Below are 13,472 nucleotides of genomic sequence, written 5' to 3'. Positions count from 1 at the left end.
AAGAAAAAGCCGCAAGATAAAAATTTGTTTTAGGAATAGGTTTTAAAGGGGGATACTGATTTTGCCCAGACCATCAGACAACTGAGGGACCTGCACAGCAAAGTTACCTTTAGTGACCAGTGGAGATTTTGTTAGCTTTAGCATTAGGCCATGCTGGCAGTGCTTAGGGTCATAGGGAGTCTGATTCCAGAGTTCATTTAGTCTCAATAGTCCAGTCCGCAGGATACAAAAGCGCGGTTGACCTTTTTTTCTGCATCACTTCAGCCACCTGAGCATCAGAAATTAAATACTGAGTCAAAAATGCCATTATTAGATAAGGCACTACAGGGGCCATTGTAAATGCAGTAAGTCATGGGGCTGGAGAGGGTTCTTATCATTATTTCTGGTCTGGAGTCATTCATTCTGCAGGACATTGTTTTAGATGTCCCATTCTTAATTTCAGCGAGGCAGGATATAACACATTCATGTACAGAATACATCAATATACTCTGCAATGATGAATTACTGCAAGTATGGTTGTCATAAGGTGGTAGAGAAACCTGTCTGACAAAACATATATGAAATATAGGTATATAGCTGGATTTGCAGATTGAATGTTGGAGATCATGACATCATGCTCCTCCCTGACAGGAAACATGTTAGTGTGTGAAAGAGGAAGAAAGAGAAAGAGATATTAAGCGCCTAACTTTATACAGCATTGTTTAACAAGAAATATTTTCAAACAGCGTGGTTATATTCTCAGGTTTGTGATCGGCCTATGTCCTCTAGCTAGCTGTGTGTGTGTGTGTGTGTGTGTGTGTGTGTGTGTGTGTGTGTGTGTGTGTGTGTGTGTGTTTGTGTAGGTGTGTGTGTGTGTGTGTGTGGAGTGGACAAAGTGACCAGGGGGATCTTTAGGGGTAAAGGCTGGTAAGAGGAGGCTGCTGGGTGGTTTCAGTATAGGGTGTTTGTTCCACAGATCAAAATTCTCCGGCACTTAAGTCCTCTGGAAGATTGCTTCTAGTGAATACACGACAGCTGCCCCTCCTCCATGAAAATAACACACTTGAACTCATATCAACAAATGCAGAGATGGCAAAGTACCAAACGGAGAGGAGGGTATGTCATTCTTTGTTCTCAGCTCTCTAATACATCAGCCTGTTTGCAGTAGTCACATAACCAAAGTTTACATTTGAAATGACTTGGTTTATTGCTTTATTCGGAAATCTGTCTTGGGGGGGCTCTAAAGCGGTGTTATTATAGTACATTCCAGAGTCTTATCTTCAACTAGTTCAGATTGTCTGTTTTCTGTGAGATAACAGCTGGAAGTCCTGTTGTTTTTCAGTGTTGATGACAAGTGTTTTAAGAGGTTTTTCCCAAGAAAGCAACAAAGTGAGATTTGATGAAGGAGAGGGAGAGGGAGAGGGAGAGGGAGGAAAAAGCAGAGAAAGTGAATGGAGGTTCGAAAACTAAATTACTATTCAGACGGAGTGCCTGTGGGGTAGAAGGAGTGAGCGGTCTCGCTGCGGTTCAAATAATCTGAGGCTATACTATAGTATAGTGAGTGTAACAGTGTAAGGGGCAGGGAGAAAGAAGGCTTTGATTTTTTTCCTTCTCTCGATTGTGGTAATTACTCAAGGGTTCACTCTGAAGGTGAGTGCAGGAGCCCTCTTCACCAATGTGATTGTCAAACCAAGAGGATAGACAGTGGAGAGCTGTGGCAGCCTGCCCTGCTGACCTGTACCACCTGACACTGAAGGTTTGATGGTGCCCTCCAGCATCAGCCCAGACAGGACTGTGTCACTGTGGGGAAGTGGGTTAAGGAAGGAGGCCCTCATCACCTCAGTGGATGCTTTGCCTGGCATGCCTGGTAGATCTTTTGGGCTGTTTATTTGGGTGTAAACTGTGAGCAGGCAGAAACAGATTTCTTCTTTATAGAAAAGGCTCACCTTGCCCAACGTGCACTCACTGTATAATAAAAAATATATTATTATATATCGGCTTATCTCATCCTTCTCATATACCACTTTCAACTCATTTTCATTTCCTGTCTTTCAAAATGGAGCTTTGTTCGCCTATATTCACTGATGGGAGGGATGCAGCCCCTTTACATTTGAACTACTTAGCTTCCACCGCTGGAGCACAGCCCCAATGAATGATGGAAGCATGAATAAAAAACAGATGAATTTCACATCATCCAGATGGAAGAGTGATTACTTTGAGATTCATTTAATGCCACGCAAGCCCCTCCTCCTCCGCCGACTCCCTCCCTCCCTCCCTCCCTCCCTCTCTCTGGGTCTTTTCTGCAGAGAAACTGCCTCTTCACATGAGCTAAAAATAAATCATGTGACTGAGTGAGGCCAACTGTACTGTTCATGCATTACTTATGGAAGTGTTTGCTTTTCCTCCATTTTTCATCCCAGTCCCGAGTAGATATTGTGTTCGGAGCACGCTCTCAGGCAAAGTCAAACAGCTCAGTATCGTGTCAGCAGTGTCATGGTTTAACTGAGTGGACGTGCAATTTGTTGAAATACTGCTGGGTTGTCTGCTGTGCTGACGAACTGTGATGTATATAATTATGTTGTAATTATAGCATAATTGATGATATGGATCTATCACATCATGCTATCATTTCTCGATATCTGTCACTTACAGTAATAATTCCAAACAAATTGTTTGAAAAATGACAACATTTGTTTGACTTGTGTGAAGAGTTTTGTCTGATGTATTGGATATTAACACATTTCTAGATTCAGTTAAATGGAGGATTTCAGGGTCTACTCCAGTCCACTGAGTGCTAAGAGGCGTTGTGGCAAATTATGGCATGAAAGCCAATTAAAGTCCATTTCTTATCTATCTTCATTTAAGTGCATTTTAATGTGAAGCTGGTAATGCATGTGATTTTAAGGAAAGTCAACATTACCGGTGGTAGCAAAATACATATTACATAATTTTTTATTTTTTTTGCCAATTATGAATCTATTTAAAATCACAGAAGATAGGAATTGCTTTTTTACAATAATTTATTTCATTTTGTTTTTGTTTCCACTTGATATGCAGGACTCCCTCATTCTCAACCACAAGCCGCTGTGTGTTTCTAAAAAGAGTGCTGCCGAGACATGCCTTTTTACGAGAGCTGAATGAAACATTGCTACTCAACACGTTTACTAGAAAAAAAGTGAATGCGGCCTCTCCAGATGGATTTTTTTTCTTTCTTGATACATGTCTGTAAAAATCTGTCAGCTTTGCCCACAGAGGAATTTGGCAGAGTGTGCGCAGGGCTTCACGGCCAGAGGAGAGCTCAGTCAGTCAGCCTGTGTGTTGTGTCTGGTGGGGTGAATGGAAAGGAAGATGCAGATGGGTTTGTCAGCAGGAGAGGAGGGCATTTTGCTCTTCCACCCGCTTGTGACTCTTCATCCCTCCTCCATTTATTCTGTCCTCTGAATGCACTGTCACTCACCTCTGTCAATTCTCTCTCTCTCTCTCTCTCTCTCTCTCTCTCTCCTTAAAGACCTACTTCACTAGTGGGAATATGAAGGTGTTTTGAACTCTGAGATCCTATGAAGTATAAATGTGCAAGATTTTTAGAAATCGGTTCATCCTAGCCTGAGAAAAGGTAGAAAGAGTGTTTTATGGTCTCACTGTCTAACCCTACATTTTCCCATGTGTGACATCACACATGGTAAAATGTAGGGTTATGATTAACAAGGACAGCTGGGCCAAGGGAATACTGAGGAAAGACTGAGGGAAGAAAATCCTAATTCATTATATTATAATAGCAATTTTATAATAATAGAACGCCGGTTCCGTATGGGTGAAGTACTCCTTTAACTTCACCCCATCATCTCCTCCTCCTCTGTGCTGTCCATGTTCCCGTTTTTTTTACCCTAAGCTTTCATCATACCTCTCTCGCCCATCTCCGAATCATCCCGTGAATCCCCTTGCCTATTCGCTTCCCTGTACGTCTACCAAATGAAGTGTTCCTGTTTTAAGGGCTTCTCCATTCATGTGGTCCTTGAGTCTGGAAGTGGGGCCACATCTTTGATGCCCTCTGCCCTCTCTGGAGGCTACTGCAACACTGTGTGCATCCGTGTGTGTGCTTCATCAGACACATCAGAGATATAGATCAGTCCAAAAGGGTTCAGTCTACTATGCATCTATAAAGGGGTTCATTTACTAAGAGTCTTGTCACTGGTGGTTTTGATGGTATAGTGCTGTTTACAATGCGATTGACTTGATAACAACCAGTCTCTTTTTCTTTCTGTGATTTTCTTTACAGGTGACATTACACAGAAGGGCTATGAGAAGAAGAAGACCAAACTATTGGCTCCCTACTTCATCCATAGGCCTCCTCCAGGTAAATAATAAACCCATCACTCCTTTTTGTCCAAGACAAACTTAACTGCATATCCCTCTGTCTATCCGTCTCACACACACACACAAGAATAATAGAATGTCATGCTAAACTTGCTCAGAAGAGAAATGTGGTTTGTTGTATTGTGGGGTGACTCTGAATCTGTATTTATTATCTCTAACAAAAGCCAAATTGCCAGGTTGTCCAATTTTTTTAATTTTTCCCCATCCATGTTTTTTTTTCATAAGCGGTTACTTCAACCTTGGTCTTACACTGTTAATGTGTGAATGGCTGTACACTAAAGACACAATAATACTCACTAATGCCCCCTATTGGTAACATGTCTCTGCTAGTTTCCCCTAATCCAAATGATGACAAATTGGTGGCTGTGTGCAAAATGTGGAGAATCCATCTCTACTGTTCAGAATCAGACTGTTGGTTTACCAGGTACAGGTGGAATGTACAGAAGACGTAAAACTATCATGCATTAATGTGCTAAGTTTCTATCCAGTTATAACCTGTTAACTCTTTATCTCATTGTAATGTGATTTATCACGTAATAACAAGATCAATCATGATCCATTTTTTAATTTCCCTAATGGCATCAATACACTGACGTACTGTACATTTCCTGTATTAGTCCATTATAGTGCTGTTGTTTATAGGTATTGGTTTGCATCAGCAGGACCGGACATAGCAGGAGTGTATATGCAGACCTATGATATTTAATATTAATATATAATTAATTAACATGATAATTGATGTATATACTGTATATTTTTTATCATATACACTAAATACAAATACAACTAAGTATTTTACATTAAGAAGCGATAACAATATAATATGCTAACGTGTTGGTCCTTGAGATAACATTTTTTTTTAATTAAAATTGTAAAAATATACGTACAATATAAAAAATATATAATAACAATTATTATTATTAATAATGATTAAATTAACATAATAACTGAAAAGGTTAAAAAATTATTTAAATTGTGCCGCTTAGCCTAGTTTACAGTGAGAAGTTCATTATTTCCCTAGTAAATACAATCAAAGGATGTTCTACTTCCCATTGCAGCAAGTATGCTAAATGTTTCAAAAATCCTCTGTTTTGAGCCACTGGGAAATTCAACAACTTTTTTTTTTCCTCCTTTTTTTCTCCATGGCTGTACATGGTTTTTTGAGAAGCAAAAAGTGTAGTATACACACAGTAGTACTGACAGTAATGGAAATCCCATTAAGGCAGCAACTGAGATTACACTGTCGGGGGGAAGCAAGACAACAATGAAGATTGTCATGTGTGTGTGTGCGTGTGTGTTTTTTTTACATTTTTTAAACCAATGCATGTCTGTTGTGTGTTATTTGACAGTGGAGCCGCCCCGTCAGAATGATGTGCAGCCTCCCGCTCCCAGTTCCTCCTCCAGCCACCACGGCCCTCCTCCCTCCAGCTCAGCCCGCTACCGAGAACGTCGCTCCCGCAGAACACATCGCAGTGGAGGAACCAGGGATGACCGCTACAGATCAGGTCAGAACGCACAACAGAAAAAAAATCAGATCTAGCCCAATTTTACCCGTAATGAAAAAATACCTCAGATGCACCAATCACTGAGGACATATAGTTTCCTATGGTAACTCTGGAGTGACCCAGATTAACCCACTTTAGCTTCACTTGACTCAGCCTGTTGTTAAGATGAGACACTGGGCAGTTTCAAAGGGACCAATTAAAGAAGAGCGTCTGTGTGTGCGTGTGTGTGTATGCGCGTGCGTGTGTGTGTGTGTGTGTCTGTGTGTGTGTGTTTGTGAGTCTGTGTGTCTGTGTGTTTGTCTGTGTGTGTGCGTGCGTGTGTGCGTGCATGTGTGTGTGTGATTGTGTGTGTGTGTCTGTGTCTCTGTCTGTGTGTGTGCGTGCGTGTGTGCACGCGTGTGTTTGTGTCTGTGTGTCTGTCTGCGTGCATGCGTGCGCCTGTTTGCGTGTGTGTGTGTGTGTGTGTGAGAGGGGGACTGAGACAGACCGACGACAGTGCAGCTCTGCAGCTGGGGAGCCCCCCTCAGTGTGGACCCTCACTCAGTGGAGTGATGTCACTGCCTGGCTATGTGTGAGGAGAACAGGGGAATACTGATCTGGAAGGGAAAAGGACAAACAGAGCGCTGGAGTGTAGGTGAAAGAGCGCAGAGCATGTGAGGAGGACTTTTAGTGTTAGTCTGTGAAAGCATCTTCCCACCAGACAGGCCAGTCACCCTGCTGTCTCTTTTCCTGATTCTCCCTTCCTACTCGCCCCTCTTGAGACGGTTCTTGCCTCTCAAATGAAACACCCTCACACTCCAGCATTTTTTAAGCACCAGGCCGACGGATCTAAAATCAGCCTGGATGGAGTTTGGTGGACGGACGGTTGTTGGAAAATCATTCATTGTCAAAGAAAAATCTGACCCTCGACAGAACAATTTTCATCTGACTGAAGGATTCAGAGGGAGATTTTGGGGGTAAAGTGTAAATGGATTAGACTGAGGGAAAGTAGTATTGCATTGTCGTGGGTCCATTTTACTCTGTTTGCCCTGTTCCCATTGAGGTATAGTTCAAGAAGAGTAAAGGTGCACTGATACTGCACCAATTCAACTATGTTGGAGCAGGAAGGCAAGCATGCGAATCCCCCCTCACCCTCTTATTCGCTCACTTACTTATTCAATACTGGTATTACAGTCAATAGTGTACCCTGTAGTTAGCAGTAAATTGAGATTGCACACACAGTAAATAATCCTTACTTTGCCACATCACTTACCAGTAAATGGTTAAAAGACTGCATTAATTTAGCTCTAGCTCTTGAACCACCCCCGCCCGCTGTATAGTTTTGCATACCTATAGCCTTGATTTCTATCAATGATTTTGATTGAAGATGACTGTCATTGGACCAACTGACAGAAAGTAGTTCTGGTTAAAAAAAAGGAATTCCTGAGTTTTAAAAGGGAGTCAGCATAAGAACATATTGAAAAAGAAATGAAAAACATTGCAATGCGAACCTGAAGAAATGCAAGTGCCTTATCATTTATGGGCGGGAAGTGCACAACAACAACAAGCTAAATTGAATTGTCCTCTCTTCTCCTCTAGCTTGCTTCAGTTATCTCTTCTCTGTTATTAGCTGCCCCCCATACGTCTTGTTGGAGATGAAGTATAAAACACAGCTAACCTCCACACACCCTGACTGTGCTTATCGCCCCCGACTCAGCCCTCTTCCTGCCCTGCCGCCCCCTGTGTGTGAGGGTGGATGATGGCACCGAGATGATTTAGCCCAAAGCAATCTGTTCAGCAGAAGGCCAGTTATGTAATGATTGTCCCCTCTGCTGCGGTGTAATGAGCTATGTGTGTTGATGTTTGAATGGAAATCGTGTCCCCTGAGTTAATAGCTGTGATTTGTCACCGAGTGGGCTTTTTGATGATGCACGTGTTTTTTTTTTTCTTTGTGTCATGTAGTCCCGAATGCGCGGCTGTTCAAGATGCGTGGGTGCCATCATCAGAATATCTGTGCATTCATGAGTGTGTGCAAGTGTGTGGGCTCATGAACAGCTTTGCTCTCTCCTCCTCCTCCTCCTCATGGTTTCCTGTTTGAGTGGGAAAACACAGTCAACCTCCTGGGATGTTCTCCTGACTATTTCAATTTCGTTTTTCTTAACGTTTTTGATATCATGTACCCTTTTTTTAACAGAAAACAAGTCAGTTTGTGATCATTTAAAATTAAGATTTGTTTTTCCCTTTATAGTCATTTCACTATCTGAGGTTTAACAAAAAAATAATACTATGAGCAAAACAAACTATTTTGTTTGATAGATTTGAATTGAATCCTTTACATTTATCTTCTCTCGATCTATCGGATCGCTGCAGATAAGCTGCCGCCTATTCTGTTCTGCCTATAGAAATTAAAATGAAAAGAATAGCACTGAAGAAGCCACTCTACAAAGAATGAAAAGGTTAAGCAAATGACCTTATTTTATTATCTGATTGGTTCCACATAAACCACTGCTGGTGCCAGCAAAAACATTCTCAGCGACAGAAAAAAATAAGATAATGCTATTATGTTATGTTTATGATATGTTATATGTTATTGTGTCCACTAACTCAAAATGTGTATTGTTTTCTGTCTATGCAGATATCCATAGTGAGGCAGTACAGGCTGCCCTGGCTAAACATAAGGAGGAGAAGATGGCGCTCCCCATGCCTACTAAGCGACGCTCCACTTATGTTCAATCTCCCATCGAAGCCCGCACACCCCCAGGTAGGACAGGGAAAAGAGCAGTCCTCCTAAGTCGTAATACTTATGGATCTTTACAGATTGAAGAAGAAGACTTACTTTATTAATCGTTTGTTAATTCAGTTTTTACACTCTGTTTTGTTGTTTCACTTATTACACACAAACACACACACACACACACACACACACACACACACACACACACACACACACACACACACACACACAGAGGCCTGAAAATACAGACATGCAACGGGACCTTTTACACATGCATTAATGGAGAGATGACAGGGTGATGGGCGGCTAGTCTCACACAGCAGAGCAGTTTTAGTGGCCTCGGTGCCTTGCTCAAGGGGGCACCTCGGCAGGGCCCAGGAGGTAAACTGGCACCTCTCCAGCTACCAGTCCACACTCCAATATTGGTCCGCGCTGGACTTGAACCAGCAACCTTCCGGTCTCTAACCCAGTTCCCCACGGACAGGGCTACTGCCGGCGTATGTATTGACAGCATACTTTTTATATTTGGTCTCCCTTTAGACTCCTCGTCGGGTTCTGAAGAGGAGCCTCCCGTGCGCAGGCAGTCGGCCATGCTTGCCCCGCTGCCTCCTGGGAACCCCAACAACCTGCAGAGCCCCGACGCCTGGATCAACCGCACGGTGCAGGGCTCCTCCACCTCCTCCTCCGCCTCCTCCACTCTGTCCCACGGAGAGGCTAAACCACAGCCTCAAGCCCAGCCTCAGCCCCAGTACAAGCCCCAGTACCAGCCCCAGTACCAGCCGCAGTACCAACCGCAGTACCAGCCGATACAGGAGCAACGCCACGCCCCGGCAGCTGTGACAGACATGCCCATGGCCCACAGTCGCATTGGTGAGAAAATGGAAAAGAAAATGTTAATGGTCATCCCCTGCTGTTATTTAGGTTTATTAGGTACAACCAAAATGCATTATTTGGTATTTTTATTAAAGGAAATTCTGAGAAACACTTAAACTCTCATAATTTCATATTGATTACAACCGTGTTAGTTGGTACACTATATCACCAGTTAATAATCATTTTTTATACACTATGGATGTTATGGATGCTTCACAAGAGGAGTTATGGTTCAACACTAACTTGAATTTGATTTAACCTATAGTGTTATACCTGCTGCTTGAATGCCGGTTTTGTATAACGCTAAAAAGACTTGTAAATATCCAGTGCGTGCCTGGTGTGAATCTCTGTCCCCACTTGTGTTCCCCTGCAGCCCCCTCATCAGAGCACAGCGCCCCCCCTCCAGATGTGACAGCTGTGGCCCCTCCCTCCAGAGGCTCTCGGCCAGACCCCGTTGTCCGAGGGATGAGCCGCGTGCAGAGTCGCTCTAGTATGATGGAGACCGCCGACGGTAACAGCTTACACCTCATAACATTTAGTACTTCGATTTTTTTCTTCGTGTGTCTCTGTCGGAAAGCAATCGTCTGGCTAAAAAAAAAAAACGTACAAATCACTTCTCTTTTTCAAATAAGTGTCGACCTCACGCCATGACGTCTCAATTAATCCGACTGTACTGCTCTCTTTTCCCTTCCTCGATCTTTGCTCTGCCTCTGTCACATTTTTATTTTTTTCCTGGCTGGTAGGAAGAGGTAATATCCAGAGTAAGGAAAACTTAACTTAATGTGTGATAATGTCCTGTGAGCCTTCTGTGTGTTTTGCTGTTGAACCAACCCTTACTCTCCCTCCCGTATTGTAATGTAAATGGTTTTTAGAAGAATAAAAATGCAACGAAAAAAACAACATCCACACCAGGGATGGAAATTAACACCCGCCACACGCCAAATGCGGGTAGATTTGCGTGCTGGCGTGTAAATTGTGTCACTTCACCCGCCACTGTGTCGGGTAATACTTTCCAGTCAGGTCCGATCTAATTTGCATATTTAATACATTCGTCATGAACATGATGACAGGGCGCTACACAGTTCAACAGTTTATTTTTGCCTTTCTAGTCGAACTGACGGCGCGATCCGCTCCGCTAGGAAATACTATCTGCGAGTTAACGTGTGGAGGCATAAGTCGACAAATCAATCGACTTACTTTGCCTCCTTTTTTTCTTCCCACAGCAGAGGTTGAGGTGCTGAAAATAAAGTGAAAACTGCGCTTTTCCTTTAAGCAGCAGAGCTGCCGCCGTTGTTACAGTATTTGCATCAAAGCCCTAATGGTAATACAAATGAGATGCTTTATTTAAACGCTGTCCGTGCTTAGAGGTGATTTTAATTGTGTCGGCTGAAACAGAAACTAACGGAGGGATTCGGCTCACATACAGTCCCTTGAGTCGCGCAGTCAGTTTGCCGACATGGCTTTGTATTTAAGGCTCGAGACATACAATCAGATCGCATACAAACAGGGAAGCCTTTCCCATCGATATCGCTAACGGGGAGAATATCCCCGGTTATTATTTGAGCCTCAAACCACAGAGTTCTTCCCCGTGCGGTGGCTCGCGCACTCACTAGTGATCTCACGGTGAAACGCTGCTTTGCTCGGACGAAGGCATCGTGTGTTTCTAGATGATTTAACGTCATAGTCTCAGACGAGCGTTTAACATTATGCTGCATCTTTTGCACTGCACTGTTTTTTATCAACAGTGAAAAAATGGTCCCACACCGGACTCTTATGTGTAGCTGATTACTTCATGCACGCACCTTGCAGAAGTGACGCTCCTGCAGCGCGCTCACGACCAGACGTGACACGGTGACATCTCCCATTAATAAAACGGCATAACTCCCTGATTTTCAGATTTCTATTTTTAAATTCGACTTGAGCGCAAGTGGAAAACCGGTCAATGTGTCGACACATTCACATCCCTAATGCATATGGAGAAAGTGATAAACAATATCAACATTTCATATCATTAACTAAAAAGAAAAAATAAATCTAAAGGTAACTTCAATACTGTATTATAATTATTGACTAAATGATGAAAAAAAGGTGTCTGCAGGGCCAGTGAAAATATACAAGGGGCCAGTAAAACTCGGATCTATTGGCCAAGCGGGCCAGTTGGGAAAAAAAGTTGCATTGAACCCAGAGTATATATGGAGTTCAATTATACAATGTTTTGAAATAAAGATGGCGTGTATTGTGTATCATATATAGTAAGAGTGTACCATTTAATTTGCAACTCAGTTCCTTGGTAGCACCTACTTACAGTACAAATGACTTCTGATGGAAAACATTTGTATGAAAAACACTTTCATTAGCTATTCTTACTATTGTATTGTTTAACATTAACGCATATATTAAAAAAGATATTGCGTATAAAAAGTGGCTGGTAAAAAAGATGAGTGGCTGGTAGATTTTTAAATCTACCAGCCACAGTGGCTGGTAGGCAAAAAAGTTAATTTCCATCCCTGATCCACACACAGAATGAATCCTCACATATGATCCCGAAACCTTCCCCAAAAATCAACAACCTTTACCCCCCCCCCCCCCCCCCGCCACCCCCACCAGTTCTCACCGTGTTTTTCCTCGTGTTGTTGCCACCTCCGTATGCTGCTTTTCACTCCCAGAAAGATAGAACAATCAGTTCAAATTCTAAAAATATACAGTATGTTGTGATATGGGATGAAGAGCAGCACACTGTGAAATGGTTATCGAAGTCTAGCGTGTTTGTCACTGTATGTACGAGCCACATGTGCGGTGACGGTATGGTTTGTGGTGCCACCTTGGTCCCCCCTTGTAGGAGTTCCTGTGAACAGCAGAGTATCCACTAAGATCCAGCAGCTGCTCAACACACTGAAGAGGCCCAAGAGACCGCCACTCAGCGAGTTCTTCACCGATGACCAGGAGGAGATCGTAGAAGGTATAGGCTACTGTACTGTACTGTCTGCCTTCTGAAACACAGCCTCACCTGTGCTCCCAATACGCCCCCTTGACTTTTATTTTTTCTTTCTCCAAAAACTCTCTTCATCACTTACAATATTACAACCTGAGTTTTCAGGCTACGGCATTTTATGATGAGTAAAATGTTCAAATGAAAGATGTTTCACTTTTCTATATAGGGGAAGGTGGGGTGATTTGTGCAACTTTTTACTCAAAGTGATTTTAAAGTGAGGCCTTGACAGTTATGTCTCCAACTCAAATATGTACATATATTTCAGGATGTTGTGCATCCCTGGCAATAAAAACTTTGGATCTGGAATAAACTGTTTAAGAAATATAGCTTTCGGAAAAAAAGTTGTCTTGTCACAATGACAAAGTCACCATCATCATCTTTCTGGCCATCTGAACTCTCATCAGTGGTGTCGTTAAGTGGAATTGAGATGTCACTCTCTTCTGAGCTACTGTAGACAATCACTTTCTTTTGGTGACCAGCGTATACAGCCATGCCACTGGCACAACTCTCAGAAATGTACTTTGCACTAGTTGCTCCGTGCTTGTGGAACCAACTGCCACCTGACAAATGTGATTTCCCCCTACATTTCTGCCTTTAAATCAAGGCTCAAAACCCATATGTACACCCTGGTGTTTCCTCCCCATTAACCTCTGCACTACTTACTTACCTCTGCACTACTATCTGTGTTTATGTGGATGTATGGGCTTTACGTCTTTTATTTTGGTTATTGTTATTTTACCTTCATTGTTTACCTACTGAATGCACTATGTACTGCACTTTGGACAGTGCAAACTGTCATAAATGTGCTTTTATAAATACATTTTACTTACTTACTTACTTATAACTCACCCAGGCCCTTGCGCACAAATCACCCCATCCCCAGAATTTTGGATAATAGGCATGATGCAGCAATTTAGGGTTGACATTGTGCTAACTATATAGACTCAAAGTGTAGCATACCAAAGCACTAAAACATGTGTCATATGTTTTCAAACGTGTCTATAATTGTTCAGACACAATAATCAAAAAACCTTGA

General features: G+C 42.5%; 1 protein-coding gene across 1 annotated transcript in view; it reads left to right on the top strand.

Moving 5' to 3' along the window:
* dip2bb (disco-interacting protein 2 homolog Bb) overlaps positions 1-13,472 on the top strand; it is a 42,790-nt gene that overhangs the window by 9,814 nt on the left and 19,504 nt on the right. The window contains exons 2-7 of the mRNA XM_080026361.1: positions 4,256-4,333; positions 5,703-5,858; positions 8,473-8,598; positions 9,112-9,441; positions 9,818-9,955; positions 12,284-12,403. Of these exons, the coding sequence (XP_079882487.1) occupies positions 4,256-4,333; positions 5,703-5,858; positions 8,473-8,598; positions 9,112-9,441; positions 9,818-9,955; positions 12,284-12,403 (948 nt within the window). The remainder of the gene's footprint in view (positions 1-4,255; positions 4,334-5,702; positions 5,859-8,472; positions 8,599-9,111; positions 9,442-9,817; positions 9,956-12,283; positions 12,404-13,472) is intronic.

The sequence above is a fragment of the Ammodytes marinus genome (genome assembly GCF_949987685.1).
Source record: "Ammodytes marinus genome assembly, chromosome: 4".
NCBI lineage: Eukaryota > Metazoa > Chordata > Actinopteri > Uranoscopiformes > Ammodytidae > Ammodytes > Ammodytes marinus.
The sequence above is the reverse complement of the archived record's forward strand: the minus strand, read 5'-3'. Positions and strand labels throughout refer to the sequence as shown.